The following is a 27,851-nucleotide window of genomic DNA, read 5'->3' on the forward strand; positions in this document are numbered from 1 at the left end:
AACACACCGTCTCAACTCCCTCCAACACACCGCCTCAACACCCTCCACCACACCGTCTCAACACCCTCCAACACACCGTCTCAACTCCCTCCAACACACCGTCTCAACTCCCTCCAACACACCACCTCAACACCCTCCAACACACCGTCTCAACACCCTCCAACACACCGTCTCAACTCCCTCCACCACACCGTCTCAACACCCTCCACCACACCGCCTCAATACCCTCCAACACACCGCCTCAACACCCTCCACCACACCTCCTCAAACACCCTCCAACACACCGTCTCAACACCCTCCAACACACCGCCTCAACACCCTCCAACACACCATCTCAACACCCTCCAACACACCGTCTCAACTCCCTCCAACACACCGTCCCAACTCCCTCCAACACACCGTCTCAACTCCCTCCACCACACCGTCTCAACACCCCCCACCACACTGCCTCAACACCCCCCACCACACCGCCTCAACACCCCCCACCACACCACCTCAATCACCGTCTCAACTCCCTCCAACACACCGTCTCAACACCCCCCACCACACTGTCTCAACACCCTCCACCACACCGTCTCAATCACCGCCTCAACACCCCCCACCACACCGCCTCAACACCCTCCAACACACCGTCTCAATCACCGTCTCAACACCCTCCAACACACCGTCTCAACACCCTCCAATACACCGTCTCAACTCCCTCCAACACACCGTCTCAACACCCCCCACCACACTGTCACAACACCCCCCACCACACCGTCTCAATCACCGCCTCAACACCCCCCACCACACCGCCTCAACACCCTCCAACACACCGTCTCAATCACCGTCTCAACACCCTCCAACACACCGTCTCAACTCCCTCCAACACACCGTCTCAACACCCTCCAACACACCGCCTCAACACCCTCCAACACACCGTCTCAACTCCCTCCAACACACCGTCTCAACTCCCTCCAACACACCGTCTCAATCACCGTCTCAACACCCTCCAACACACCGTCTCAACACCCTCCTACACACCGTCTCAACACCCTCCAACACACCGTCTCAACACCCTCCAACACACCGTCTCAACACCCTCCAACACACCGTCTCAACACCCTCCAACACACCGTCTCAACACCCTCCAACACACCGTCTCAACACCCCCCACCACACCGTCTCAACTCCCTCCACCACACCGTCTCAACACCCTCCACCCCACCGTCTCAACACCCTCCACCACACCGTCCCAACTCCCTCCACCATACCGTCTCAACACCCCCCACCACACCGCCTAAATCACCGTCTCAACACCCCCCACCACACCGCCTCAATCACCGCCTCAACACCCCCCACCACACCGCCTCAACACCCTCCAACACACCGTCTCAACACCCCCCACCACACCGTCTCAACACCCCCCACCACACCGCCTCAATCACCGCCTCAGCACCCCCCACCACACCACCTCAATCACCGTCTCAACACCCCCCACCACACCGCCTCAATCACCGCCTCAACACCCCCCACCACACCGTCTCAACACCCCCCACCACACCGTCTCAACTCCCTCCAACACATCGTCTCAACACCCTCCAACACACCGTCTCAACACCCTCCACCACACCGTCTCAACACCCTCCACCACACCGCCTCAACACCCTCCAACACACCGCCTCAACACCCTCCACCACACCTTCTCAAACACCCTCCAACACACCGTCTCAACACCCTCCAACACACCGCCTCAACACCCTCCAACACACCATTTCAACACCCTCCAACACACCGTCTCAACTCCCTCCAACACACCGTCCCAACTCCCTCCAAGACACCGTCTCAACTCCCTCCACCACACCGTCTCAACACCCCCCACCACACTGTCTCAACACCCTCCACCACACCGTCTCAATCAACGCCTCAACACCCCCCACCACACCGTCTCAACTCCCTCCACCACACCGTCTCAACACCCTCCACCACACCGTCTCAATCACCGCCTCAACACCCCCCACCACACCGTCTCAACTCCCTCCACCACACCGCCTCAACACCCCCCACCACACCACCTCAATCACCGTCTCAACTCCCTCCAACACACTGTCTCAACACCCCCCACCACACTGTCTCAACACCCTCCACCACACCGTCTCAATCACCGCCTCAACACCCCCCACCACACCGCCTCAACACCCTCCAACACACCGTCTCAATCACCGTCTCAACACCCTCCAACACACCGTCTCAACACCCTCCAACACACCGTCTCAACTCCCTCCAACACACCGTCTCAACACCCCCCACCACACTGTCTCAACACCCCCCACCACACCGTCTCAATCACCGCCTCAACACCCCCCACCACACCGCCTCAACACCCTCCAACACACCCTCTCAATCACCGTCTCAACACCCTCCAACACACCGTCTCAACTCCCTCCAACACACCGTCTCAACACCCTCCAACACACCGCCTCAACACACTCCAACACACCGTCTCAACTCCCTCCAACACACTGTCTCAACTCCCTCCAACACACCGTCTCAATCACCGTCTCAACACCCTCCAACACACCGTCTCAACACCTTCCAACACACCGTCTCAACACCCTCCAACACACCGTCTCAACACCCTCCAACACACCGTCTCAACACCCTCCAACACACCGTCTCAACACCCTGCAAACCACCGTCTCAACACCCTCCAACACACCGTCTGAACACCCCCCACCACACCGTCTCAACACCCCCCACCACACCGTCTCAACACCCCCCACCACACCGTCTCAACACCCCCCACCACACCGTCTCAACACCCTCCACCACACCGTCTCAACACCCTCCACCACACCGTCTCAACACCCCCCACCACACCGTCTCAACACCCCCCACCACACCGTCCCAACTCCCTCCACAATACCGTCTCAACACCCCCCACCACACCGTCTCAACACCCCCCACCACACCGCCTCAACACCCCCCACCACACCGTCTCAATCACCGTCTCAACACCCCCCACCACACCGTCTCAATCACCGCCTCAACACCCCCCACCACACCGCCTCAACACCCTCCAACACACCGTCTCAACACCCCCCACCACACCGCCTCAATCACCGCCTCAACACCCCCCACCACACCGCCTCAACACCCCCCACCACACCACCTCAATCACCGTCTCAACACCCCCCACCACACCGTCTCAATCACCGCCTCAACACCCCCCACCACACCGCCTCAACACCCTCCAACACACCGTCTCAACACCCCCCACCACACCGCCTCAATCACCGCCTCAACACCCCCCACCACACCACCTCAATCACCTTCTCAACACCCCCCACCACACCGTCTCAACACCCCCCACCACACCGCCTCAATCACCGCCTCAACACCCCCCACCACACCGTCTCAATCACCGCCTCAACACCCCCCACCACACCGTCTCAACACCCCCCACCACACCGTCTCAACTCCCTCCAACACACCGTCTCAACACCCTCCAACACACCGTCTCAACTCCCTCCAACACACCGTCTCAACACCCTCCACCACACCGCCTCAACACCCTCCAACACACCGTCTCAACACCCTCCACCACACCGTCTCAACACCCTCCAACACACCGTCTCAACACCCTCCAACACAACGCCTCAACACCCTCCAACACATCGCCTCAACTCCCTCCAACACACCGCCTCAACACCCTCCACCACACCGCCTCAACACCCTCCAACACATCGTCTCAACACCCTCCACCACACCGTCTCAACACCCTCCAACACACCGTCTCAACTCCCTCCAACACACCGCCTCAACACCCTCCACCACACCGTCTCAACACCCTCCACCACACCGTCTCAACACCCCCCACCACACCGTCTCAACACCCTCCAACACACCGTCTCAACTCCCTCCAACACACCGTCTCAACTCCCTCCAACACACCACCTCAACACCCTCCACCACACCGTCTCAACACCCTCCAACACACCGTCTCAACTCCCTCCAACACACCGCCTCAACACCCTCCACCACACCGTCTCAACACCCTCCACCACACCGTCTCAACACCCTCCAACACACCGTCTCAACTCCCTCCAACACATCGTCCCAGCTCCCTCCACCACACCACCTCAACACCCTCCAACACACCGTCTCAACACCCTCCAACACACCGTCTCAACTCCCTCCACCACACCGTCTCAACACCCTCCACCACACCGCCTCAATACCCTCCAACACACCGCCTCAACACCCTCCACCACACCTCCTCAAACACCCTCCAACACACCGCCTCAACACCCTCCAACACACCGTCTCAACACCCTCCAACACACCGTCTCAACACCCTCCAACACACCGCCTCAACACCCTCCAACACAACGTCTCAACACCCTCCAACACACCGTCTCAACACCCTCCAACACACCGTCTCAACACCCCCCACCACACCGTCTCAACTCCCTCCACCACACCGTCTCAACTCCCTCCACCATACCGTCTCAACACCCCCCACCACACCGCCTCAATCACCGTCTCAACACCCCCCACCACACCGTCTCAATCACCGCCTCAACACCCCCCACCACACCGCCTCAACACCCTCCAACACACCGTCTCAACACCCCCCAACACACCGTCTCAACACCCCCCACCACACCGCCTCAATCACCGCCTCAACACCCCCCACCACACCGTCTCAACACCCCCCACCACACCGTCTCAACTCCCTCCAACACACCGTCTCAACTCCCTACAACACACCGTCTCAACACCCCCCACCACACCGTCTCAACTCCCTCCAACACACCGTCTCAACTCCCTCCAACACACCGTCTCAACACCCTCCACCACACCGCCTCAACTCCCTCCAACACACCGTCTCAACACCCCCCACCACACCGTCTCAACACCCCCCACCACACCGTCTCAACTCCCTCCAACACACCGTCTCAACACCCTCCAACACACCGCCTCAACACCCCCCACCACACCGTCTCAACACCCCCCACCACACCGTCTCAATCACCGCCTCAACACCCCCCACCACACCGTCTCAATCACCGTCTCAACACCCCCCACCACACCGTCTCAACTCCCCCCACCACACCGTCTCAATCACCGTCTCAACACCCTCCACCACACCGTCTCAATCACCGCCTCAACACCCCCCACCACACCGCCTCAATCACCGTCTCAACTCCCTCCACCACACCGCCTCAATCACCGTCTCAACACCCCCCACCACACCGTCTCAACTCCCTCCAACACACCGTCTCAACACCCTGCACCACACCGTCTCAACACCCTCCACCACACCGCCTCAATCACCGCCTCAACACCCCCACCACACCGTCTCAACACCCCCCACCACACCGCCTCAACTCCCTCCAACACACCGCCTCAATCACCGTCTCAACACCCCCCTCCACACCGTCTCAACACCCCCCACCACACCGTCTCAACACCCCCCACCACACCGCCTCAACACCCCCCACCACACCGTCGCAACACCCCCCACCACACCGCCTCAACACCCCCCACCACACCGTCTCAATCACCGCCTCAACACCCCCCACCACACCGTCTCAATCACCGTCTCAACACCCCCCACCACACCGTCTCAATCACCGTCTCAACACCCCCCACCACACCGTCTCAATCACCGTCTCAACACCCCCCACCACACCGTCTCAACACCCCCACCACACCGTCTCAACACCCCCCACCACACCGTCTCAATCATCGCCTCAACACCCCCCACCACACCGTCTCAATCACCGTCTCAACACCCCCCACCACACCGCCTCAACACCCCCCACCACACCGCCTCAACACCCCCCACCACACCGTCTCAACACCCCCCACCACACCGCCTCAACACCCCCCACCACACCGTCTCAACACCCCCCACCACACCGTCTCAACACCCCCACCACACCGTCTCAACACCCCCCACCACACCGTCTCAATCACCGTCTCAACACCCCCCACCACACCGCCTCAATCACCGTCTCAACACCCCCCACCACACCGTCTCAATCACCGTCTCAACACCCCCCACCACACCGCCTCAATCACCGTCTCAACACCCCCCACCACACCGTCTCAACACCCCCCCACCACACCGCCTCAACACCTCCCACCACACCGCCTCAACACCCCCCACCACACCGTCTCAACACCCCCCACCACACCGTCTCAACACCCCCCTCCACACCGTCTCAATCATCGCATCAACACCCCCCACCACACCGCCTCAACACCCCCCACCACACCGCCTCAATCACCGTCTCAACACCCCCCACCACACCGTCTCAATCACCGTCTCAACACCCCCCACCACAGCGTCTCAATCACCGCCTCAACACCCCCACCACACCGCCTCAATCACCGCCTCAACACCCCCCACCACACCGTCTCAATCACCGCCTCAACACCCCCCACCACACCGTCTCAACACCCCCCACCACACCGTCTCAATCACCGCCTCAACACCCCCCACCACACCGCCTCAACACCCCCCACCACACCGTCTCAACACCCCCCACCACACCGTCTCAACACCCCCCACCACACCGTCTCAATCACCGTCTCAACACCCCCCACCACACCGTCTCAATCACCGTCTCAACACCCCCACCACACCGTCTCAATCACCGCCTCAACACCCCCCACCACACCGTCTCAATCACCGTCTCAACACCCCCCACCACACCGTCTCAACACCCCCCACCACACCGTCTCAACACCCCCCACCACACCGTCTCAATCACCGTCTCAACACCCCCCACCACACCATCTCAACACCCCCACCACACCGTCTCAATCACCGCCTCAACACCCCCTACCACACCGTCTCAATCACCGCCTCAACACCCCCCACCACACCGTCTCAATCACCGTCTCAACACCCCCACCACACCGTCTCAATCACCGTCTCAACACCCCCCACCACACCGTCTCAATCACCGTCTAAACACCCCCCACCACACCGTCTCAACACCCTCCAACACACCCCACCACACCGCCTCAATCACCGTCTCAACTCCCTCCACCACACCGTCTCAATCACCGTCTCAACACCCCCCACCACACCGTCTCAATCACCGTCTCAACACCCCCACCACACCGTCTCAATCACCGCCTCAACACCCCCTACCACACCGTCTCAATCACCGCCTCAACACCCCCCACCACACCGTCTCAATCACCGTCTCAACACCCCCCACCACACCGTCTCAACACCCCCCACCACATCGTCTCAACACCCCCCACCACACCGTCTCAATCACCGTCTCAACACCCCCCACCACACCGCCTCAACACCCCCCACCACACCGTCGCAACACCCCCCACCACACCGCCTCAACACCCCCCACCACACCGTCTCAATCACCGCCTCAACACCCCCCACCACACCGTCTCAATCACCGTCTCAACACCCCCACCACACCGTCTCAACACCCCCCACCACACCGTCTCAATCACCGTCTCAACACCCCCCACCACACCGCCTCAATCACCGTCTCAACACCCCCCACCACACCGTCTCAATCACCGTCTCAACACCCCCCACCACACCGCCTCAATCACCGTCTCAACACCCCCCACCACACCGTCTCAACACCCCCCCACCACACCGCCTCAACACCTCCCACCACACCGCCTCAACACCCCCCACCACACCGTCTCAACACCCCCCACCACACCGTCTCAACACCCCCCTCCACACCGTCTCAATCATCGCCTCAACACCCCCCACCACACCGCCTCAACACCCCCCACCACACCGCCTCAATCACCGTCTCAACACCCCCCACCACACCGTCTCAATCACCGTCTCAACACCCCCCACCACAGCGTCTCAATCACCGCCTCAACACCCCCACCACACCGCCTCAATCACCGCCTCAACACCCCCCACCACACCGTCTCAATCACCGCCTCAACACCCCCCACCACACCGTCTCAACACCCCCCACCACACCGTCTCAATCACCGCCTCAACACCCCCCACCACACCGCCTCAACACCCCCCACCACACCGTCTCAACACCCCCCACCACACCGTCTCAACACCCCCCACCACACCGTCTCAACACCCCCCACCACACCGTCTCAATCACCGTCTCAACACCCCCCACCACACCGTCTCAATCACCGTCTCAACACCCCCACCACACCGTCTCAATCACCGCCTCAACACCCCCTACCACACCGTCTCAATCACCGCCTCAACACCCCCCACCACACCGTCTCAATCACCGTCTCAACACCCCCCACCACACCGTCTCAACACCCCCCACCACATCGTCTCAACACCCCCCACCACACCGTCTCAATCACCGTCTCAACACCCCCCACCACACCGTCTCAATCACCGTCTAAACACCCCCCACCACACCGTCTCAACACCCTCCAACACACCGTCTCAACTCCCTCCACCACACCGTCTCAATCACCGTCTCAACACCCCCCACCACACCGTCTCAATCACCGTCTCAACACCCCCACCACACCGTCTCAATCACCGCCTCAACACCCCCTACCACACCGTCTCAATCACCGCCTCAACACCCCCCACCACACCGTCTCAATCACCGTCTCAACACCCCCCACCACACCGTCTCAACACCCCCCACCACATCGTCTCAACACCCCCCACCACACCGTCTCAATCACCGTCTCAACACCCCCCACCACACCGCCTCAACACCCCCCACCACACCGTCGCAACACCCCCCACCACACCGCCTCAACACCCCCCACCACACCGTCTCAATCACCGCCTCAACACCCCCCACCACACCGTCTCAATCACCGTCTCAACACCCCCCACCACACCGTCTCAATCACCGTCTCAACACCCCCCACCACACCGTCTCAATCACCGTCTCAACACCCCCCACCACACCGTCTCAACACCCCCACCACACCGTCTCAACACCCCCCACCACACCGTCTCAATCATCGCCTCAACACCCCCCACCACACCGTCTCAATCACCGTCTCAACACCCCCCACCACACCGCCTCAACACCCCCCCACCACACCGCCTCAACACCCCCCACCACACCGTCTCAACACCCCCCACCACACCGCCTCAACACCCCCCACCACACCGTCTCAACACCCCCCACCACACCGTCTCAACACCCCCACCACACCGTCTCAACACCCCCCACCACACCGTCTCAATCACCGTCTCAACACCCCCCACCACACCGCCTCAATCACCGTCTCAACACCCCCCACCACACCGTCTCAATCACCGTCTCAACACCCCCCACCACACCGCCTCAATCACCGTCTCAACACCCCCCACCACACCGTCTCAACACCCCCCCACCACACCGCCTCAACACCTCCCACCACACCGCCTCAACACCCCCCACCACACCGTCTCAACACCCCCCACCACACCGTCTCAACACCCCCCTCCACACCGTCTCAATCATCGCCTCAACACCCCCCACCACACCGCCTCAAACCCCCCACCACACCGTCTCAACACCCCCCACCACACCGCCTCAATCACCGTCTCAACACCCCCCACCACACCGTCTCAATCACCGTCTCAACACCCCCCACCACAGCGTCTCAATCACCGCCTCAACACCCCCACCACACCGCCTCAATCACCGCCTCAACACCCCCCACCACACCGTCTCAATCACCGCCTCAACACCCCCCACCACACCGTCTCAACACCCCCCACCACACCGTCTCAATCACCGCCTCAACACCCCCCACCACACCGCCTCAACACCCCCCACCACACCGTCTCAACACCCCCCACCACACCGTCTCAACACCCCCCACCACACCGTCTCAACACCCCCCACCACACCGTCTCAATCACCGTCTCAACACCCCCCACCACACCGTCTCAATCACCGTCTCAACACCCCCACCACACCGTCTCAATCACCGCCTCAACACCCCCTACCACACCGTCTCAATCACCGCCTCAACACCCCCCACCACACCGTCTCAATCACCGTCTCAACACCCCCCACCACACCGTCTCAACACCCCCCACCACATCGTCTCAACACCCCCCACCACACCGTCTCAATCACCGTCTCAACACCCCCCACCACACCGTCTCAATCACCGTCTAAACACCCCCCACCACACCGTCTCAATCACCGTCTCAACACCCTCCAACACACCGTCTCAACTCCCTCCACCACACCGTCTCAATCACCGTCTCAACACCCCCCACCACACCGTCTCAATCACCGTCTCAACACCCCCACCACACCGTCTCAATCACCGCCTCAACACCCCCTACCACACCGTCTCAATCACCGCCTCAACACCCCCCACCACACCGTCTCAATCACCGTCTCAACACCCCCCACCACACCGTCTCAACACCCCCCACCACATCGTCTCAACACCCCCCACCACACCGTCTCAATCACCGTCTCAACACCCCCCACCACACCGTCTCAACACCCTCCACCACATCGTCTCAACACCCCCCACCACACCGTCTCAATCACCGTCTCAACACCCTCCAACACACCGTCTCAATCACCGTCTCAACACCCTCCAACACACCGTCTCAATCACCGTCTCAACTCCCTCCCACCACACCGTCTCAACTCCCTCCAACACACCGTCTCAACACCCTCCAACACACCGTCTCAACACCCTCCAACACACCGTCTCAACACCCTCCACCCCACCGTCCCAACTCCCTCCAACACACCGTCTCAACTCCCTCCAACACACCGTCTCAACATCCTCCAGTACTTAGGGAGTGGGTAGGGCAGGGTGGCGGTGGGGGGGCGTGGTCAGTACTGAGGGAGTGCCGCACTGTCAGAGTGTCAGTACTGAGGGAGTGCCGCACTGTCAGAGGGTCAGTGCTCAGGGAGTGCCACACTGTCAGAGGGTCAGTACTGAGGGAGTGCCGCACTGTCAGAGGGTCAGTACTGAGGGAGCGCTGCACTGTCAGAGGGTCAGTACTGAGGGAGTGCCGCACTGTCAGAGGGTCAGTACTGAGGGAGCGCTGCACTGTCAGAGGGTCAGTACTGAGGGAGTGCCGCACTGTCAGAGGGTCAGTACTGAGGGAGTGCCGCACTGTCAGAGGGTCAGTACTGAGGGAGTGCCGCACTGTCAGAGGGTCAGTACTGAGGGAGTGTGCACTGTCAGAGGGTCAGTACTGAGGGAGCGCCGCACTGTCAGAGGGTCAGTACTGAGGGAGTGCCGCACTGTCAGAGGGTCAGTACTGAGGGAGAGCCGCACTGTCAGAGGGTCAGTACTGAGGGAGTGCCGCACTGTCAGAGGGTCAGTACTGAGGGAGCGCTGCACTGTCAGAGGGTCAGTACTGAGTGAGTGCTGCACTGTCAGAGGGTCAGTACTGAGGGAGTGCCGCACTGTCAGAGGGTCAGTACTGAGGGAGAGCCGCACTGTCAGAGGGTCAGTACTGAGGGAGTGCCGCACTGTCAGAAGGTCAGTACTGATGGATTGCTGCACTGTCAGAGGGTCAGTACTGAGGGAGTGCTGCTTTCAGACAAGATGTAGTTTTATATTCATTCTTTCAGAGGATGAGCGTGTCGCTGCTTAAGCCAGTATTTATTGTCCAACCCTAATTGCCCTTCAGAGGGTGGTAGTGAGCTGCCTTCTTGAACGGCTGCAGGCCCTGATGTGTAGGTACACCCACTGTGCTGTTAGGGAGGGAGTTCCAGGATGTTGTCCCAGCAACCGTGAACGAACGGCGATATATTTGCAAGTCAGGACGGTGAGTGACTTGGAGGGGAGCCTCCAGTTGGTGGGATTCCCAGGTATCTGCTGCCCTTGTCCTGCTAGATGGTTGTGGTCGTGGGTTTGGAAGGTGGAACCTTGCCGAGTTGCTGAGGAAACTGTGGGGCGGGTGTGAAATTCCCAAAGCCGCTGTTTGGAGCAGTGGAGTTTTACCAGTGTCCTGGCCAACATTCCTCCCTCAGCCAACATCACTAACACAGGATTCCTGCTCCTTATCGCAGTGCTCTTACTGGGATCTTACTGTGTATCAATTTGCTGCTGTGTTTCCAACGCCATCACAGTGACAATACAGCAAGTGCAGGACATTGGCTGCAAAGGGCTTCGGTACATCGCGAGGATGTGATGGGCGCTAGATAAATGCTCTGCCAGTCGGGCTGCCGTGACATCATTGGCCAGCCTGGGATCTCCTCACAAATGTCAGCCAACCGGATCCATCGCTGCCAAGTCCTGGATCACCGCCCCCCCACCGCCACCCCACCCCCCCCACCGCCACCCCTCCCCCCCCCCACCGCCACCCCACCCCCCCCCACCGCCACCCCACCCCCCCACCACCACCCCCCCCACCGCCACCCCACCCCCCCCCACCGCCACACCGCCCCCGCACCACAACCCCCCCACCGACACCCCGCCCCCCCCCACCACAACCCCGCCCCCCCCCACCACCACACCGCCCCCGCACCACCACCCCCCCCACCGCCACCCCGCCCCCCCCACCACCACCCCCCCACCGCCACCCCGCCCCCCCACCGCCACACTGCCCTACCCACCGCCACCCCACCCCCCCCACCGCCACCCCGCCCCCCCACCGCCACCCCGCCCCCCCCCACCCATACACCGCCCCCGCACCACCACCCCCCCACCGACACCCCGCCCCCCCCACCACCACCACACCCCCCACCGCCACCCCGCCCCCCCCCCACCGCCACAACGCCCCCGCACCCCACCCCCCCACCGACACCCCGCCCCCCCACCACCACCCCGCCCCCCACCGCCACACTGCCCTACCCACCACCACCCCGCCCCCCCACCGACACCCCGCCCCCCCACCGCCACCCCACCCCCCCACCACCACCCCCCCCACCGCCACCCCGCCCCCCACCGCCACACTGCCCTACCCACCACCACCCCACCCCCCCACCGCCACCCCGCCCCCCCCCCACCGCCACACCGCCCCCGCACCACCACCCCCCCACCGCCACCCCGCCCCCCCCACCGCCACACCGCCCCCGCACCACCACCCCCCCACCGACACCCCGCCCCCCCCACCGCCACACCCCCCACCGCCACCCCGCCCCCCCCCACCACCCCGCCCCCCACCGCCACACTGCCCTACCCACCACCACCCCACCCCCCCACCGCCACCCCGCCCCCCCCCCCACCGCCACACCGCCCCCGCACCACCACCCCCCCACCGCCACCCCGCCCCCCCCACCGCCACACCGCCCCCGCACCACCACCCCCCCACCGCCACCCCGCCCCCCCCCCACCGCCACACCGCCCCCGCACCACCACCCCCCCACCGACACCCCGCCCCCCCACCGCCACCCCACCCCCCCACCACCACCCCCCCCACCGCCACCCCGCCCCCCACCGCCACACTGCCCTACCCACCACCACCCCGCCCCCCCACCGCCACCCCGCCCCCCCACCACCACCCCCCCACCGCCACCCGGCCCCCCCCCACCACCACCCCGCCCCCCCACCGACACCCCGCCCCCCCCACCGCCACACCGCCCCCGCACCACCACCCCCCCACCGCCACCCCGCCCCCCCACCGACACCCCGCCCCCCCCACCGCCACACCGCCCCCGCACCACCACCCCCCCACCGCCACCCCGCCCCCCCCACCGCCACACCGCCCCCGCACCACCACCCCCCCACCGACACCCCGCCCCCCCCACCACCACCACACCCCCCACCGCCACCCCGCCCCCCCCACCGCCACACCGCCCCCGCACCACCACCCCCCCACCGACACCCCGCCCCCCCCACCACCACCACCCCCCCACCGACACCCCGCCACCCCCACCACCACCCCGCCCCCCACCGCCACACTGCCCTACCCACCACCACCCCACCCCCCCCCACCGCCACCCCGCCCCCCCCCCACCGCCACCCCGCCCCCCCCCCCACCGCCACCCCGCCCCCGCACCACCACCCCCCCACCGACACCCCGCCCCCCCCACCGCCACCCCACCCCCCCACCACCACACCCCCCACCGCCACCCCGCCCCCCCCACCGCCACACCGCCCCCCCACCACCACCCCGCCCCCCACCGCCACCCCCCACCGCCACCCGGCCCCCCCCCACCACCACCCCGCCCCCCCACCGCCACCCCGCCCCCCACCACCACCCCCCCACCGCCACCCGGCCCCCCCCCACCATCACCCCGCCCCCCCACCGCCACCCCGCCACCCCCCACCGCCACACCGCCCCCCCCCCACCGACACCCCGCCCCCCCACCACCACCCCGCCCCCCACCGCCACCCCGCCCCCCCACCACCACCCCGCCCCCCACCGCCACCCCCCCACCGCCACCCGGCCCCCCCCCACCACCACCCCGCCCCCCCATCGCCACCCCGCCACCCCCCACCGCCACACCGCCCCCCCCCACCGCCACACCGCCCCCGCACCACCACCCCCCCACCGACACCCCGCCCCCCCCACCACCACCCCGCCCCCCACCGCCACCCTGCCCTACCCACCCCCCCCCGCCACCCCGCCCCCCCACCGCCACCCCGCCCCCCCCCACCGCCACCCCGCCCCCCCCACCGCCACCTCGCCCCACCCACCGCCACCCCGCCCCCCACCGCCACCCCGCCCCCCACCGCCACCCTGCCCTACCCACCCCCCCCCCGCCACCCCGCCCCCCCACCGCCACCCCGCCCCCCCCACCGCCACCCCGCCCCCCCCACCGCCACCCCGCCCCCTCCACCGCCATCCCGCCCCACCCACCGCCATCCCGCCCCCCCCCACCGCCACCCCGCCCCCCCCACCGCCACCCCGCCCCCTCCACCGCCACCCCGCCCCCCCCACCGCCACACCGCCCCCGCACCACCACCCCCCCACCGACACCCCGCCCCCCCCACCACCACCACCCCCCCACCGACACCCCGCCACCCCCACCACCACCCCGCCCCCCACCGCCACACTGCCCTACCCACCACCACCCCACCCCCCCCCACCGCCACCCCGCCCCCCCCCACCGCCACCCCGCCCCCCCCCCACCGCCACCCCGCCCCCGCACCACCACCCCCCCACCGACACCCCGCCCCCCCCACCGCCACCCCACCCCCCCACCACCACACCCCCCACCGCCACCCCGCCCCCCCCACCGCCACACCGCCCCCCCACCACCACCCCGCCCCCCACCGCCACCCCCCACCGCCACCCGGCCCCCCCCCACCACCACCCCGCCCCCCCACCGCCACCCCGCCCCCCACCACCACCCCCCCACCGCCACCCGGCCCCCCCCCACCATCACCCCGCCCCCCCACCGCCACCCCGCCACCCCCCACCGCCACACCGCCCCCCCCCCACCGACACCCCGCCCCCCCACCACCACCCCGCCCCCCACCGCCACCCCGCCCCCCCACCACCACCCCGCCCCCCACCGCCACCCCCCCACCGCCACCCGGCCCCCCCCCACCACCACCCCGCCCCCCCATCGCCACCCCGCCACCCCCCACCGCCACACCGCCCCCCTCCACCGCCACACCGCCCCCGCACCACCACCCCCCCACCGACACCCCGCCCCCCCCACCACCACCCCGCCCCCCACCGCCACCCTGCCCTACCCACCCCCCCCCGCCACCCCGCCCCCCCACCGCCACCCCGCCCCCCCCCACCGCCACCCCGCCCCCCCCACCGCCACCTCGCCCCACCCACCGCCACCCCGCCCCCCACCGCCACCCCGCCCCCCACCGCCACCCTGCCCTACCCACCCCCCCCCGCCACCCCGCCCCCCCACCGCCACCCCGCCCCCCCCACCGCCACCCCGCCCCCCCCACCGCCACCCCGCCCCCTCCACCGCCATTCCGCCCCACCCACCGCCATCCCGCCCCCCCCCACCGCCACCCCGCCCCCCCCCACCGCCACCCCGCCCCCTCCACCGCCATCCCGCCCCCCCACCACCACCCCGCCACCCCACCGCCAACCCCCCACTGCCCCCCCACCCCCTCCACCGCCACCCCGCCCCACCCACCGCCACCTCGCCCCACCCACCGCCACCTCGCCCCACCCACCGCCACCCCACCCCCCCCACCGCCACCCCGCCCCCCACCGCCACCCCCGCCCCCCACCGCCACCCCGCCCCCCCACCACCCCGCCCCCCCTCCACCACCCCCCCACCGCCACCCCACCCCCCCACCGACACCCCGCCCCCACCCACCACCACCCCGCCCCCCCACCCCACCTACCGCCACCCCCCCCACCGCCACCCCGCCCCCCACCGCCACCCCACCCCCCACCGACACCCCGCCCCCCCACCACCCCGCCCCCCCACCACCCCCCCCACCGCCACCCCACCCCCCCACCGACACCCCGCCCCCCCACCACCCCGCCCCCCCCACCGTCACCCCACCCCCCCACCGACACCCCGCCCCCCCACCACCCCGCCCCCCCACCACCCCGTACCCCCCCACCGCCACCCCACCGACACACCGCCCCCCCACCACCCCCCCCACCGCCACCCCACCCCCCCACCGACACCCCGCCCCCCCCACCACCACCCCGCCCCCCCCCCACCACCACCCCGCCCCCCCCCACCACCACCCCGCCCCCCCACCCCACCCACCACCACCCCCCCCACCGCCATTCCCTCGGTAACCATTCCCCCAGTAACCATTCACCCGGTAACCATTCCCCCGGTAACCACCCCCCCGTTAACCATTCCTCCGGTAACCATTCCCCGCGGTAACCATTCCCCCGCTAACTATCCCCCGCGGTAACCATTCCCCGCGGTAACCATTCCTCCGGTAACCATTCCCCGCGGTAACCACCACCCAGCCCCCCCACCGCCACCCCGCCCCACCCACCGCCCCCCCACCGCCCCCCCTGCCCCCCACCACCCCCCCACCGCCACCCCGCCCCACCCACCGCCACCCCACCACCACCCCCACCGCCACCCCGCCCCCCCACCGCCACCCCACACCCCCACCACCACCCCGCCCCCCCACCGCACCCACCGTCACCCCCCCCCCCACCGCCACCCCGCCCCCCCCACCGCCATTCCCTCGGTAACCATTCCCCCGGTAACCATTCCCCTGGTAACCATTCCCCGCGGTAACCATTCCCCGCGGTAACCATTCCCCCAGTAACCATTCACCCGGTAACCATTCCCCCGGTAACCACCACCCCCGTTAACCATTCCCCGCGGTAACCATTCCCCGCGGTAAACATTCCCCCGCTAACTATCCCCCCGGCAACCATTCCCCCGGTAACCATTCCCCGCGGTAACCATCCCCCCGGTAACCATTCCCCACGGTAACCATTCACCCGGTAATCATTCCCCGCGGTAACCATTCCCTCGGTAACCATTCCCCCGGTAACCATTCCCTGGTAACCATTCCCTCAGTAACCATTCCCTCGGTAACCATTCCCCGCGGTAACCATCCCCCGGTAACCATTCCCTCAGTAACCATTCCCCCGGTAACCATTCCCTGCGGTAACCATTCCCTCGGTAACCATTCCCCGCGGTAACCATTCCCCCGGTAACCATTCCCTCGGTAACCATTACCTCGGTAACTATCTCCCCGGTCAGTCCCCAGAGTACAGCAACAACACCGTCACCTTACATTTAAAATGTGACACTTTCACGTCCACAGAAGCGCCTATCTGTGCCCCTGACTACAGAGTCCCCTATGGCTATCGCTCTCGTGCACTTTGACCCTCCCTGCTGAGCAACATAGATCATAGATTATCATAGAAGTTACAGTGCAGAAGGAGGCCATTCGGCCCATCGAGTCTGCACCGGCTCTTGGAAAGAGCACCCTACCCAAGGTCCACACCTCCACCCTATCCCCATAACCCAGTAACCCCACCCAAAACTAGGGGCAATTTTGAACACTAAGGGCAATTTATCATGGCCAATCCACCTAACCTGCACATCTTTGGACTGTGGGAGGAAACCGGAGCACCCGGAGGAAATCCACGCAGACACTGGGAGGACGTGCAGACTCCGCACAGACAGTGACCCAAGCCGGGAATCGAACCTGGGACCCTGGAGCTGTAAAGCAATTGTGCTATCCACAAAGCTATCGTGCTGCCAGAGCCAGTTGTGGTGCCACTGCTCTGGCTGCTGCTGTTTTCCCCTGATAGGCTATCCCCCCCGACAGTATCCAAAGGGGTATACCTGTTCGAGAGGGGGACAACCACAGGGGATTCCTGCACTGACTGCCTGCCCTTTCTGGTGGTCACCCATTTCTCTGCCTGCACCTTGGGTGTGACCACATTTACATAACTGCGATCTAGGACGCTTTCCGCCACCTGCATGCTCCTAAGTGCATCCAATTGCTGCTCCAACCGAACCATGCGGTCTGTGAGGAGCTGCCATTGGTTACACCTCCTAAAAGTATAGTTGTCCAGAACCCTGGAACCTACACGGACATCCCACATCTCACAAGTGAAGCATTTAACCCCTCTCGCTGCCATTTCTAGAACTAATTCATAAATTAATTTGTTGCTGTGAGATTTTTTTCCTCACTCACCATCTGTCCCAGAGTTCTCACCATCGATGCTTTTATTGCAGGGACCTACTCGGGAAAGATCCTCATGAAAAGTTGGAAATCAAGTTGCATCCGGACGGTAGTGGACGGCTCCATGTACCCGGCCTCACACACGTGGACGTCAAACGTTACGAAGGGATTGGAAAGGTGAGAGACTATTGGACAATCCCCTCCCCCACCAGGATTTGCGCGATTGTGTTGAACATTAATGACCCTCCGCCCTCTCCCCCCACCCCGGCAGGTCCTGGCATTGGGCAGGAGAAACCGAGTTACTCAGAGCAGTAACATGAACCAGCACAGCTCCCGCTCGCATGCTCTCTTGACCATCACTGTGACGGGAATAGACACCAGAACCAACACCAGGACGACAGGTAGGCCACACACCATCGCATCACGTCCAGCATTAAACCCAGCCACCGACCTCTGACTCTCCATTCTCAACTACCCCAAACGCTGCCCTCCCACTGCCCCAGTCACCTCCACATCCTCCCCAGTCCCCCCACACCCCCCACACCCCCCCCCCCGCAGGCTCCCCACGCCTTGGCTTCCTCATACCCCCTCTCCCCGTGCTCCCTCTCCCTATGCTCCCCCTCTCCCCGTGCTCCCCCTATCCCCGTGCTCCCCCTCTCACCGAGCTCCCCCTCTCCCCATGCTCCCCCTACCCCCGTGCCCCCTCGCCCCTTGCTCCCCCTCTCCCCATGCACCCCTCTCCCCATACACCTCTCGCCCCATACACCCCTCTCCCTGTGCCCCCCTCTCCCAGTGCTCCCCCTCTCCCCGTGCTCCCACTCTCCCCCTGGCCCCCTCTCCCTGTGCTCCCCCTCCCCCCATGCTCCCCCTCTCCCCGTGCTCCCCCTATCCCCGTGCTCCCCCTCTCACCGAGCTCCCCCTCTCCCCATGCTCCCCCTCCCCCGTGCCCCCTCGCCCCTAGCTCCCCCTCCCCCCGTGCCCCCTCTCCCCTTGCTCCCCCTCTCCCCATGCACCCCTCTCCCCATACACCTCTCGCCCCATACACCCCTCTCCCTGTGCCCCCCTCTCCCAGTGCTCCCCCTCTCCCCGTGCTCCCCCTCTCCCCGTGCTCCCACTCTCCCAGTGCTCCCCCACTCCCCGTGCCCCCTCTCCCCGTGCTCCCTCTCCCCGTGCCCCCTCTCCCCATGCCCCCCTCTCCCTGTGCCCCCTCTCCCCATGCCCCCTCTCCCCATGCTCCCCTCTCCCCGTGCCCCCTCTCCCCATGCCCCCCTCTCCCTGTGCCCCCTCTTCCTGTGCTTCCCCTCTGCCTGTGCTCCCCCTCTCCCCGTGCCCCCGTCTCCCCATGTCCCGCTCTCCCTGGGCCCCCTCTCCCTGGGCCCCCCTCTCCCTGGGCCCCCTCTCCCTGGGCCCCTTCTCCCCGTGCCTCCCTCTCCCCATGCCCCCCTCTCCCTGGGCCCCCTCTCCCCGTGCCCCCTCTCACCGTGCCCCCTTCTCCCCATGCACCCCTCTCCCCATACACCTCTCGCCCCATACACCCCTCTCCCTGTGCCCCCCTCTCCCAGTGCTCCCCCTCTCCACGTGCTCCTACTCTCCCCATGCTCCCACTCTCCCCGTGCTCCCCCTCTCCCCGTGCTCCCACTCTCCCAGTGCTCCCCCACTCCCCGTGCCCCCTCTCCCCGTGCCCCCTCTCCCCGTGCCCCCTCTCCCCGTGCCCCCTCTCCCCATGCCCCCCCTCGCTGTGCCCCCCTCCCCATGCCCCCTCTCCCCATGCCCCCTCTCCCCATGCCCCCCTCTCCCTGTGCCCCCTCTTCTGTGCTTCCCCTCTGCCTGTGCTCCCCCTCTCCCCGTGCCTCCCTCTCCCCATGTCCCCCTCTCCGCATGCCCCCTCTCCCTGTGCCCCCTCTCCCCGGGCCCCCTCTCCCTGGACCCCATCTCCCCATGCCCCACTCTCCCCATGCCCCCTCTACCCATGCCCCCTCTCCGCATGCCCCCACTCACCGTGCCCCCTCTCCCCGTGCCCCCTCTCCCCATGCCCGCCTCTCCCCATGCCCCCTCTCCCTGGGCCCCTCTCCCTGGGCCCCCCTCTCCCTGGGCCCCCTCTCCCTGGGCACCCTCTCCCCGTGCCTCCCTCTCCCCATGCCCTCCTCTCCCTGGGCCCCCTCTCCCCGTGCCCCCTCTCCCCGTGCCCTCTTCTCCCTGTGCCCCCCTCTCCCTGTGCTTCCACTCTGCCTGTGCTCCCCCTCTCCCCGTGCGCCCCTCTCCACGTGCCCCCCTCTCCCCGTGCCCCCTCTCCCCGGGCCCCCTCTCCCTGGGCCCTATCTCCCCAGGCCCCCCTCTCCCCGTGCCCCCTCTCCGCGTGCCTCCTCTCCCTGTGCTCCCCTCTCCCTGTGCCCCCCTCTCCCTGTGCCCACTCTCCCCGTGTCCCCTCTCCCCATGCCCCCCTCTCCCCGTGCCCCCTCTCCCCATGCCCCACTCTCCCTGTGCCCCCTCTCCCTGTGCTTCCCCTCTGCCTGTGCTCCCCCTCTCCCCGTGCCCCCCTCTCCCCGTGCCCCCCTCTCCCTGGGCCCAATCTCCCCATGCCCCCCTCTCCCCTGCCCCCTCTCCCCGTGCCCCCTCTCCGCATGCCCCCTCTCCCCGTGCCCCCTCTCCCTGGGCCCCCTCTCCCTGGGCTTCCTCTCCCTGGGCCCCCTCTCCCTGGGCCCCCTCTCCCTGGGCCCCCTCTCCCCGTGCCCCCTCTCCCCGTGCCCCCTCTCCCCATACCCCCTCTCCCTGGGCCCCCTCTCCCTGGGCCCCCCTCTCCCTGTGCCCCCCTCTCCCCATGCCCCCCTCTCCCCATGCGCCCCTCTCCACGTGCCCCCCTCTCCCCGTGCCCCCTCTCCCCGGGCCCCCTCTCCCTGGGCCCTATCTCCCCAGGCCCCCTCTCCCCGTGCCCCCTCTCCGCGTGCCCCCTCTCCCTGTGCCCCCTCTCCCCGGGCCCCACTCTCCCCATGCTCCCCTCTCCCTTTGCCCCCTCTCCCCATGCCCCCCTCTCCCCGTGCCCCCTCTCCCCATGCCCCCCTCTCCATGTTCCCCCCCTCTCCTTGTGCTTCCCCTCCGCCTGTGCTCCCCCTCTCCCCGTGCCCCCCTCTCCGCATGCCCCCTCTCCCTGTGCCCCCTCCCCCCGGGCCGCCTCTCCCTGGGCCCCATCTCCCCATGCCCCCCTCTCCCCATGCCCCCTCTCCCCATGCCCCCTCTCCCCATGCCCCCTCTCCGCATGCCCCCTCTCCCCGTGCCCCCTCTCCCGATGCCCCCTCTCTGCATGCTCCCTCTCCCCGTGCCCCCTTTCCCCGTGCCCCCTCTCCCCATGCCCACCTCTCCCTGTGCTTCCCCTCTGCCTGTGCTCCCCCTGTCCCCGTGCGCCCCTCTCCACGTGCCCCCCTCTCCCCGTGCCCCCTCTCCCCGGGCCCCCTCTCCCTGGGCCCTATCTCCCCAGGCCCCCCTCTCCCCGTGCCCCCTCTCCGCGTGCCCCCTCTCCCTGTGCCCCCTCTCCCCATGCCCCACTCTCCCCGTGCCCCCCTCTCCGTGTTCCCCCTCTCCCTGTGCTCCCCTCTCCGTGTTCCCCCTCTCCCTGTGCTCCCCTCTCCCCGTGCCCCCTCTCCCCATGCCCCCCTCTCCCTGTGCCCCCTCTCCCTGTGCTTCCCCTCTGCCTGTGCTCCCCTCTCCCCATGCCCCCCTCTCCGCATGCCCCCTCTCCCTGTGCCCCCTCTCCCCGGGCCCCCTCTCCCTGGGCCCAATCTCCCCATGCCCCCCTCTCCCCTGCCCCCTCTCCCCGTGCCCCCTCTCCGCATGCCCCCTCTCCCCGTGCCCGCTCTCCCCGTGCCCCCTCTCCCCATGCCCGCCTCTCCCCATGCCCCCTCTCCCCATGCCCCCTCTCCCTGGGCCCCCTCTCCCTGGGCCCCCTCTCCCCGTGCCCCCTCTCCCCGTGCCCCCTCTCCCCATACCCCCTCTCCCTGGTCCCCCTCTCCCTGGGCCCCCTCTCCCTGGGCCCCCCTCTCCCCGTGCCCCCCTCTCCCCGTGCCCCCCTCTCCCCATGCCCCCTCTCCCTGGGCCCCCTCTCCCCATGCCCCCCTCTCCCTTTGCCCCCTCTCCCCATGCCCCCCTCTCCCCGTGCCCCCTCTCCCCATGCCCCCCTCTCCCTGTGCCCCCCCTCTCCTTGTGCTTCCCCTCTGCCTGTGCTCCCCCTCTCCCCGTGCCCCCCTCTCCGCATGCCCCCTCTCCCTGTGCCCCTTCTCCCCATGCCCCCTTTTCCCCATGCCCCCCCTCTCCCTATGCCCCCCTCTCCCCATGCCCCCCTCTCCCAGTGCCCCCCTCTCCCCATGCCCCCCTCTCCCCATGCCCCCCTCTCCCTAGGCCCCTCTCTCCCCATGCTCCTCTCTCCCCATGCTCCCCTCTCCCCGTGCCCCCCTCTCCCCATGCCCCCCTGTCCCCGTGCCCCCCTCCCACTGGGCCGCCTCTCCCTGGCCCCCCTCTCCCCATGCCCCCTCTCCCCGTGCCCCCTCTCCGCATGCCCCCTCTCCCCCTGCCCCCTCTCCCCGTGCCCCCCTGTCCCCGTGCCCCCCTTTCCCCATGCCCCCCTCTACCCATGCCCCCCTGTCCCCGTGCCCCCCTCTCCCCATGCCCCCCTCTCCCCGTGCCCCCCTCTCCCCATGCCCCCCTTTCCCCATGCCCCCTCTCCCTGGCCCCCTCTCCCCGTGCCCCCTCTCCCCATACCCCCCTCTCCCTGGGCCCCCTCTCCCTGGGCCCCCTCTCCCTGGGCCCCCCTCTCCCCGTGCCCCCCTCTCCCCGTGCCCCCCTCTCCCCATGCCCCCTCTCCCTGGGCCCCCTCTCCCCATGCCCCCCTCTCCCTTTGCCCCCTCTCCCCATGCCCCCCTCTCCCCGTGCCCCCTCTCCCCTGCCCCCCTCTCCCTGTGCCCCCCCTCTCCTTGTGCTTCCCCTCTGCCTGTGCTCCCCCTCTCCCCGTGCCCCCCTCTCCGCATGCCCCCTCTCCCTGTGCCCCTTCTCCCCATGCCCCCTTTTCCCCATGCCCCCCTCTCCCCATGCCCCCCTCTCCCCATGCCCCCCTCTCCCAGTGCCCCCCTCTCCCCATGCCCCCCTTTCCCCATGCCCCCCTCTCCCTAGGCCCCTCTCTCCCCATGCTCCTCTCTCCCCATGCTCCCCTCTCCCCGTGCCCCCCTCTCCCCATGCCCCCCTGTCCCCGTGCCCCCCTCCCCCTGGACCGCCTCTCCCTGGCCCCCCTCTCCCCATGCCCCCTCTCCCCGTGCCCCCTCTCCGCATGCCCCCTCTCCCCCTGCCCCCTCTCCCCGTGCCCCCTCTCCCCGTGCCCCCCTGTCCCCGTGCCCCACTGTCCCCCTCTCCCCGTGCCCCCCTCTACCCATGCCCCCCTGTCCCCGTGCCCCCCTCTCCCCATGCCCCCCTCTCCCCATGCCCCCCTCTCCCCATGCCCCCCTTTCCCTGGGCCCCTCTCCCCGTGCCCCCCTCTCCCCATGCCCCCCCTGTCCCCGTGCCCCCCTCTCCCCGTGCCCCTCTCTCCCCATGCCCCCCTGTCCCCGTGCCCCCCTCTCCCCGTGCCCCCCTCTCCCCATGCCCCCCTGTCCCCGTGCCCCCCTCTCCCCGCGCCCCCCCTCTCTCCGTGCCCCCCTCTCTCCGTGCCCCCCTCTCTGTCTGACCTCCCTGCACACCCCCTCTCTCTCCGGGGTTGGTCAGACTGAGTGAATGGTGACTCTGACCTGGCTGTGCTCCGATAGGGAAGCTGAACCTGGTGGATTTGGCCGGGTCAGAGCGGGTGTGGAAATCGGGAGCAGAGGGTGAAAGGTTAAAGGAGGCTCAGAATATTAACAAATCCTTGCTGGCCCTCGGCGACGTCATCCAGGCTCTGAGAGCGAAACACAACCACGTCCCGTTCCGAAACTCCAAACTCACCTACCTGCTCCAGGACTCACTGGGAAAGGGCAACAAAACGGTCATGGTGGTACAGGTGAGTGTGTGAGTTGTGTGAGTGTGGTTACACGCGAGTGTGTGGAGGAAGTGAGGGGGAGAGTGGGATTAGCCTGGGTGGGATATTACGGGGTGATTGGGATTAGACTGGGTGGGATATTACAGGGAGTGAGGGGGGAGTGGGATTAGACTGGGTGGGATATTACGGGGTGATTGGGATTAGACTGGGTGGGATATTACAGGGAGTGAGGGGGGGAGTGGGATTAGACTGGGAGGGATATTACAGGGAGTGAGGGGGAGAGTGGGATTAGCCTGGGTGGGATATTACGGGGTGATTGGGATTAGCCTGCGTGGGATATTACAGGGTGATTGGGATTAGACTGGGTGGGATATTACAGGGTGATTGGGATTAGCCTGGGTGGGATATTACACGGTGATTGGGATTAGACTGGGTGGGATATTACAGAGTGATTGGGATTAGACTGGGTGGAATATTACGGGGTGATTGGGATTAGACTGGGTGGGATATTACGGGGTGATTGGGATTAGCCTGGGTGGGATATTACAGGGTAATTGGGATTAGACTGGGTGGGATATTACAGGGTGATTGGGATTAGCCTGGGTGGGGTATTACAGGGTGATTGGGATTAGACTGGGTGGGATATTACGGGGTGATTGGGATTAGCCTGGGTGGGATATTACAGGGTGATTGGGATGAGACTGGGTGGGATATTACGGGGTGATTGGGATTAGACTGGGTGGGATATTACAGGGAGTGAGGGGGAGAGTGGCATTAGACTGGGAGGGATATTACAGGGAGTGAGGGGGAGAGTGGCATTAGACTGGGTGGGATATTACAGGGAGTGAGGGGGAGAGTGGGATTAGCCTGGGTGGGATATTATGGGGTGATTGGGATTAGCCTGCGTGGGATATTACAGGGTGATTGGGATTAGACTGGGTGGGATATTACAGGGTGATTGGGATTAGACTGGGTGGGATATTACGGGGTGATTGGGATTAGCCTGGGTGGGATATTACAGGGTGATTGGGATTAGACTGGGTGGGATATTACAGGGTGATTGGGATTAGACTGGGTGGGATATTACGGGGTGATTGGGATTAGACTGGGTGGGATATTACGGGGTGATTGGGATTAGCCTGCGTGGGATATTACAGGGTGATTGGAATTTGACTGGGTGGGATATTACAGGGTGATTGGGATTAGACTGGGTGGGATATTACAGGGTGATTGGGATTAGCCTGGGTGGGATATTACAGTGTGATTGGGATTAGACTGGGTGGGATATTACGGGGTGATTGGGATTAGCCTGCGTGGGATATTACAGGGTGATTGGGATTAGACTGGGTGGGATATTACGGGGTGATTGGAATTAGCCTGGGTGGGATATTACTGGGTGATTGGGATTAGACTGGGTGGGATATTACGGGGTGATTGGGATTAGCCTGGGTGGTATATTACAGGGTGATTGGGATTAGACTGGGTGGGATATTACAGGGTGATTGGAATTAGCCTGGGTGGGATATTACGGGGTGATTGGGATTAGACTGGGTGGGATATTACAGGGTGATTGGGATTAGACTGGGTGGGATATTACAGGGTGATTGGGATTAGACTGGGTGGGATATTACGGGGTGATTGGGATTAGCCTGGGTGGGATATTACAGGGTGATTGGGATTAGCCTGGGTGGTATATTACAGGGTGATTGGGATTAGACTGGGTGGGATATTACAGGGTGATTGGGATTAGACTGGGTGGGATATTACGGGGTGATTGGGATTAGCCTGGGTGGGATATTACAGGGTGATTGGGATTAGACTGGGTGGGATGTTACAGGGTGATTGGGATTAGACTGGGTGGGATATTACGGGGTGATTGGGATTAGCCTGGGTGGGATATTACAGGGTGATTGGGATTAGACTGGGTGGGATGTTACAGGGTGATTGGGATTAGACTGGGTGGGATATTACAGGGTGATTGGGATTAGACTGGGTGGGATATTACAGGGAGTGAGGGGGAGAGTGGGATTAGACTGGGTGGGATATTAAAGGGAGTGAGCGGGGAGTGGGATTAGACTGGGTGGGATATTACGGGGTGATTGGGATTAGACTGGGTTGGATATTACAGGGTGATTGGGATTAGACTGGGTGGGATATTACAGGGAGTGAGGGGGGGAGTGGGATTAGACTGGGTGGGATATTACAGGGAGTGAGGGGGGAGTGGGATTAGACTGGGTGGGATATTACGGGGTGATTGGGATTAGACTGGGTGGGATATTACAGGGAGTGAGGGGGAGAGTGGGATTAGACTGGGTGGGATATTACAGGGAGTGAGGGGGAGAGTGGTATTAGACTGGGTGGGATATTACAGGGAGTGAGGGGGAGAGTGGGATTAGACTGGGTGGGATATTACAGGGAGTGAGGGGGAGAGTGGGATTAGACTGGGTGGGATATTACAGGGAGTGAGGGGGGGAGTGGGATTTGACTGGGTGGGATATTACAGGTGAGAGGTGAGTGTGGGATTTGGTGAATAATGTCCGTTTCTGCATTCCCAGGTCTCGCCGCTGGTTGCTGACTTGTCCGAGTCGATGTGTTCGCTGAAGTTTGCTCAGCGTGTTTGTAAAGTGGAGCAGGGTCCTGCCAGCCAGTGTGTGCTGACACCAGGAACTGAACCGTCAACCTGAATCCCTCTCCCACCCTACAACCAGCCAGGGAGCCTCTCAGCAACCTCTCGACAGCTGGCCTGCGATGCCTTCCATTGCTGGATATCTAACCCTCCATCTCTCACCACATGTGACAATAAATCCAATCACATGACAGCGTGGAAATGAGAGGTCGGCAGCGACCCACTGGATCCATCAATCACCTTGTGGTCGGTGCAGACTCGATGGGCCGAATGGCCTCCTCCTGCACTGTAATTTCTGTGTTCCGGTCATCGACCAAATGGCAACAAAGGGTGGGAGTGTGGGGCATTATTACAGGGGGGCTGGGGGGTTATTACAGGGGGGCTGGGGGGTTATTACAGGGGGGCTGGGGGATTATTACAGGGGGCTGGGGGGTTATTACAGGGGGGCTGGGGGGTTATTACAGGGGGGCTGGGGGATTATTACAGGGGGGCTGGGGGATTATTACAGAGGGGCTGAGGGGTTATTACAGGGGGGCTGGGGGTTATTACAGGGGGGCTGGGGGATTATTACAGGGGGGCTGGGGGTTATTACAGGGGACTGGGGGATTATTACAGGGGGGCTGGGGGATTATTACAGGGGGGCTGGGGGGTTATTACAGGGGGGCTGGGGGATTATTACAGAGGGGCTGGGGGATTATTACAGGGGGGCTGGGGGATTATTACAGGGGGGCTGGGGGTTATTACAGGGGGCTGGGGGGTTATTACAGGGAG

At 65.5% G+C, this 27,851-nt stretch overlaps 1 protein-coding gene across 1 annotated transcript in view; it reads left to right on the top strand.

Annotated features, from left to right (window-relative positions):
* LOC140425669 (kinesin-like protein KIFC3) overlaps positions 1-27,429 on the top strand; it is a 171,649-nt gene extending 144,220 nt beyond the window's left edge. Inside the window, 4 exon segments of the mRNA XM_072510165.1 lie at positions 18,516-18,639; positions 18,734-18,863; positions 24,246-24,475; positions 27,010-27,429. Coding sequence (XP_072366266.1) covers positions 18,516-18,639; positions 18,734-18,863; positions 24,246-24,475; positions 27,010-27,138 — 613 coding nt within the window. The 3' untranslated portion in view covers positions 27,139-27,429.
* The last annotated feature ends 422 nt before the right edge of the window (positions 27,430-27,851 follow it).

This window comes from Scyliorhinus torazame, chromosome 6, assembly GCF_047496885.1.
Source record: "Scyliorhinus torazame isolate Kashiwa2021f chromosome 6, sScyTor2.1, whole genome shotgun sequence".
NCBI lineage: Eukaryota > Metazoa > Chordata > Chondrichthyes > Carcharhiniformes > Scyliorhinidae > Scyliorhinus > Scyliorhinus torazame.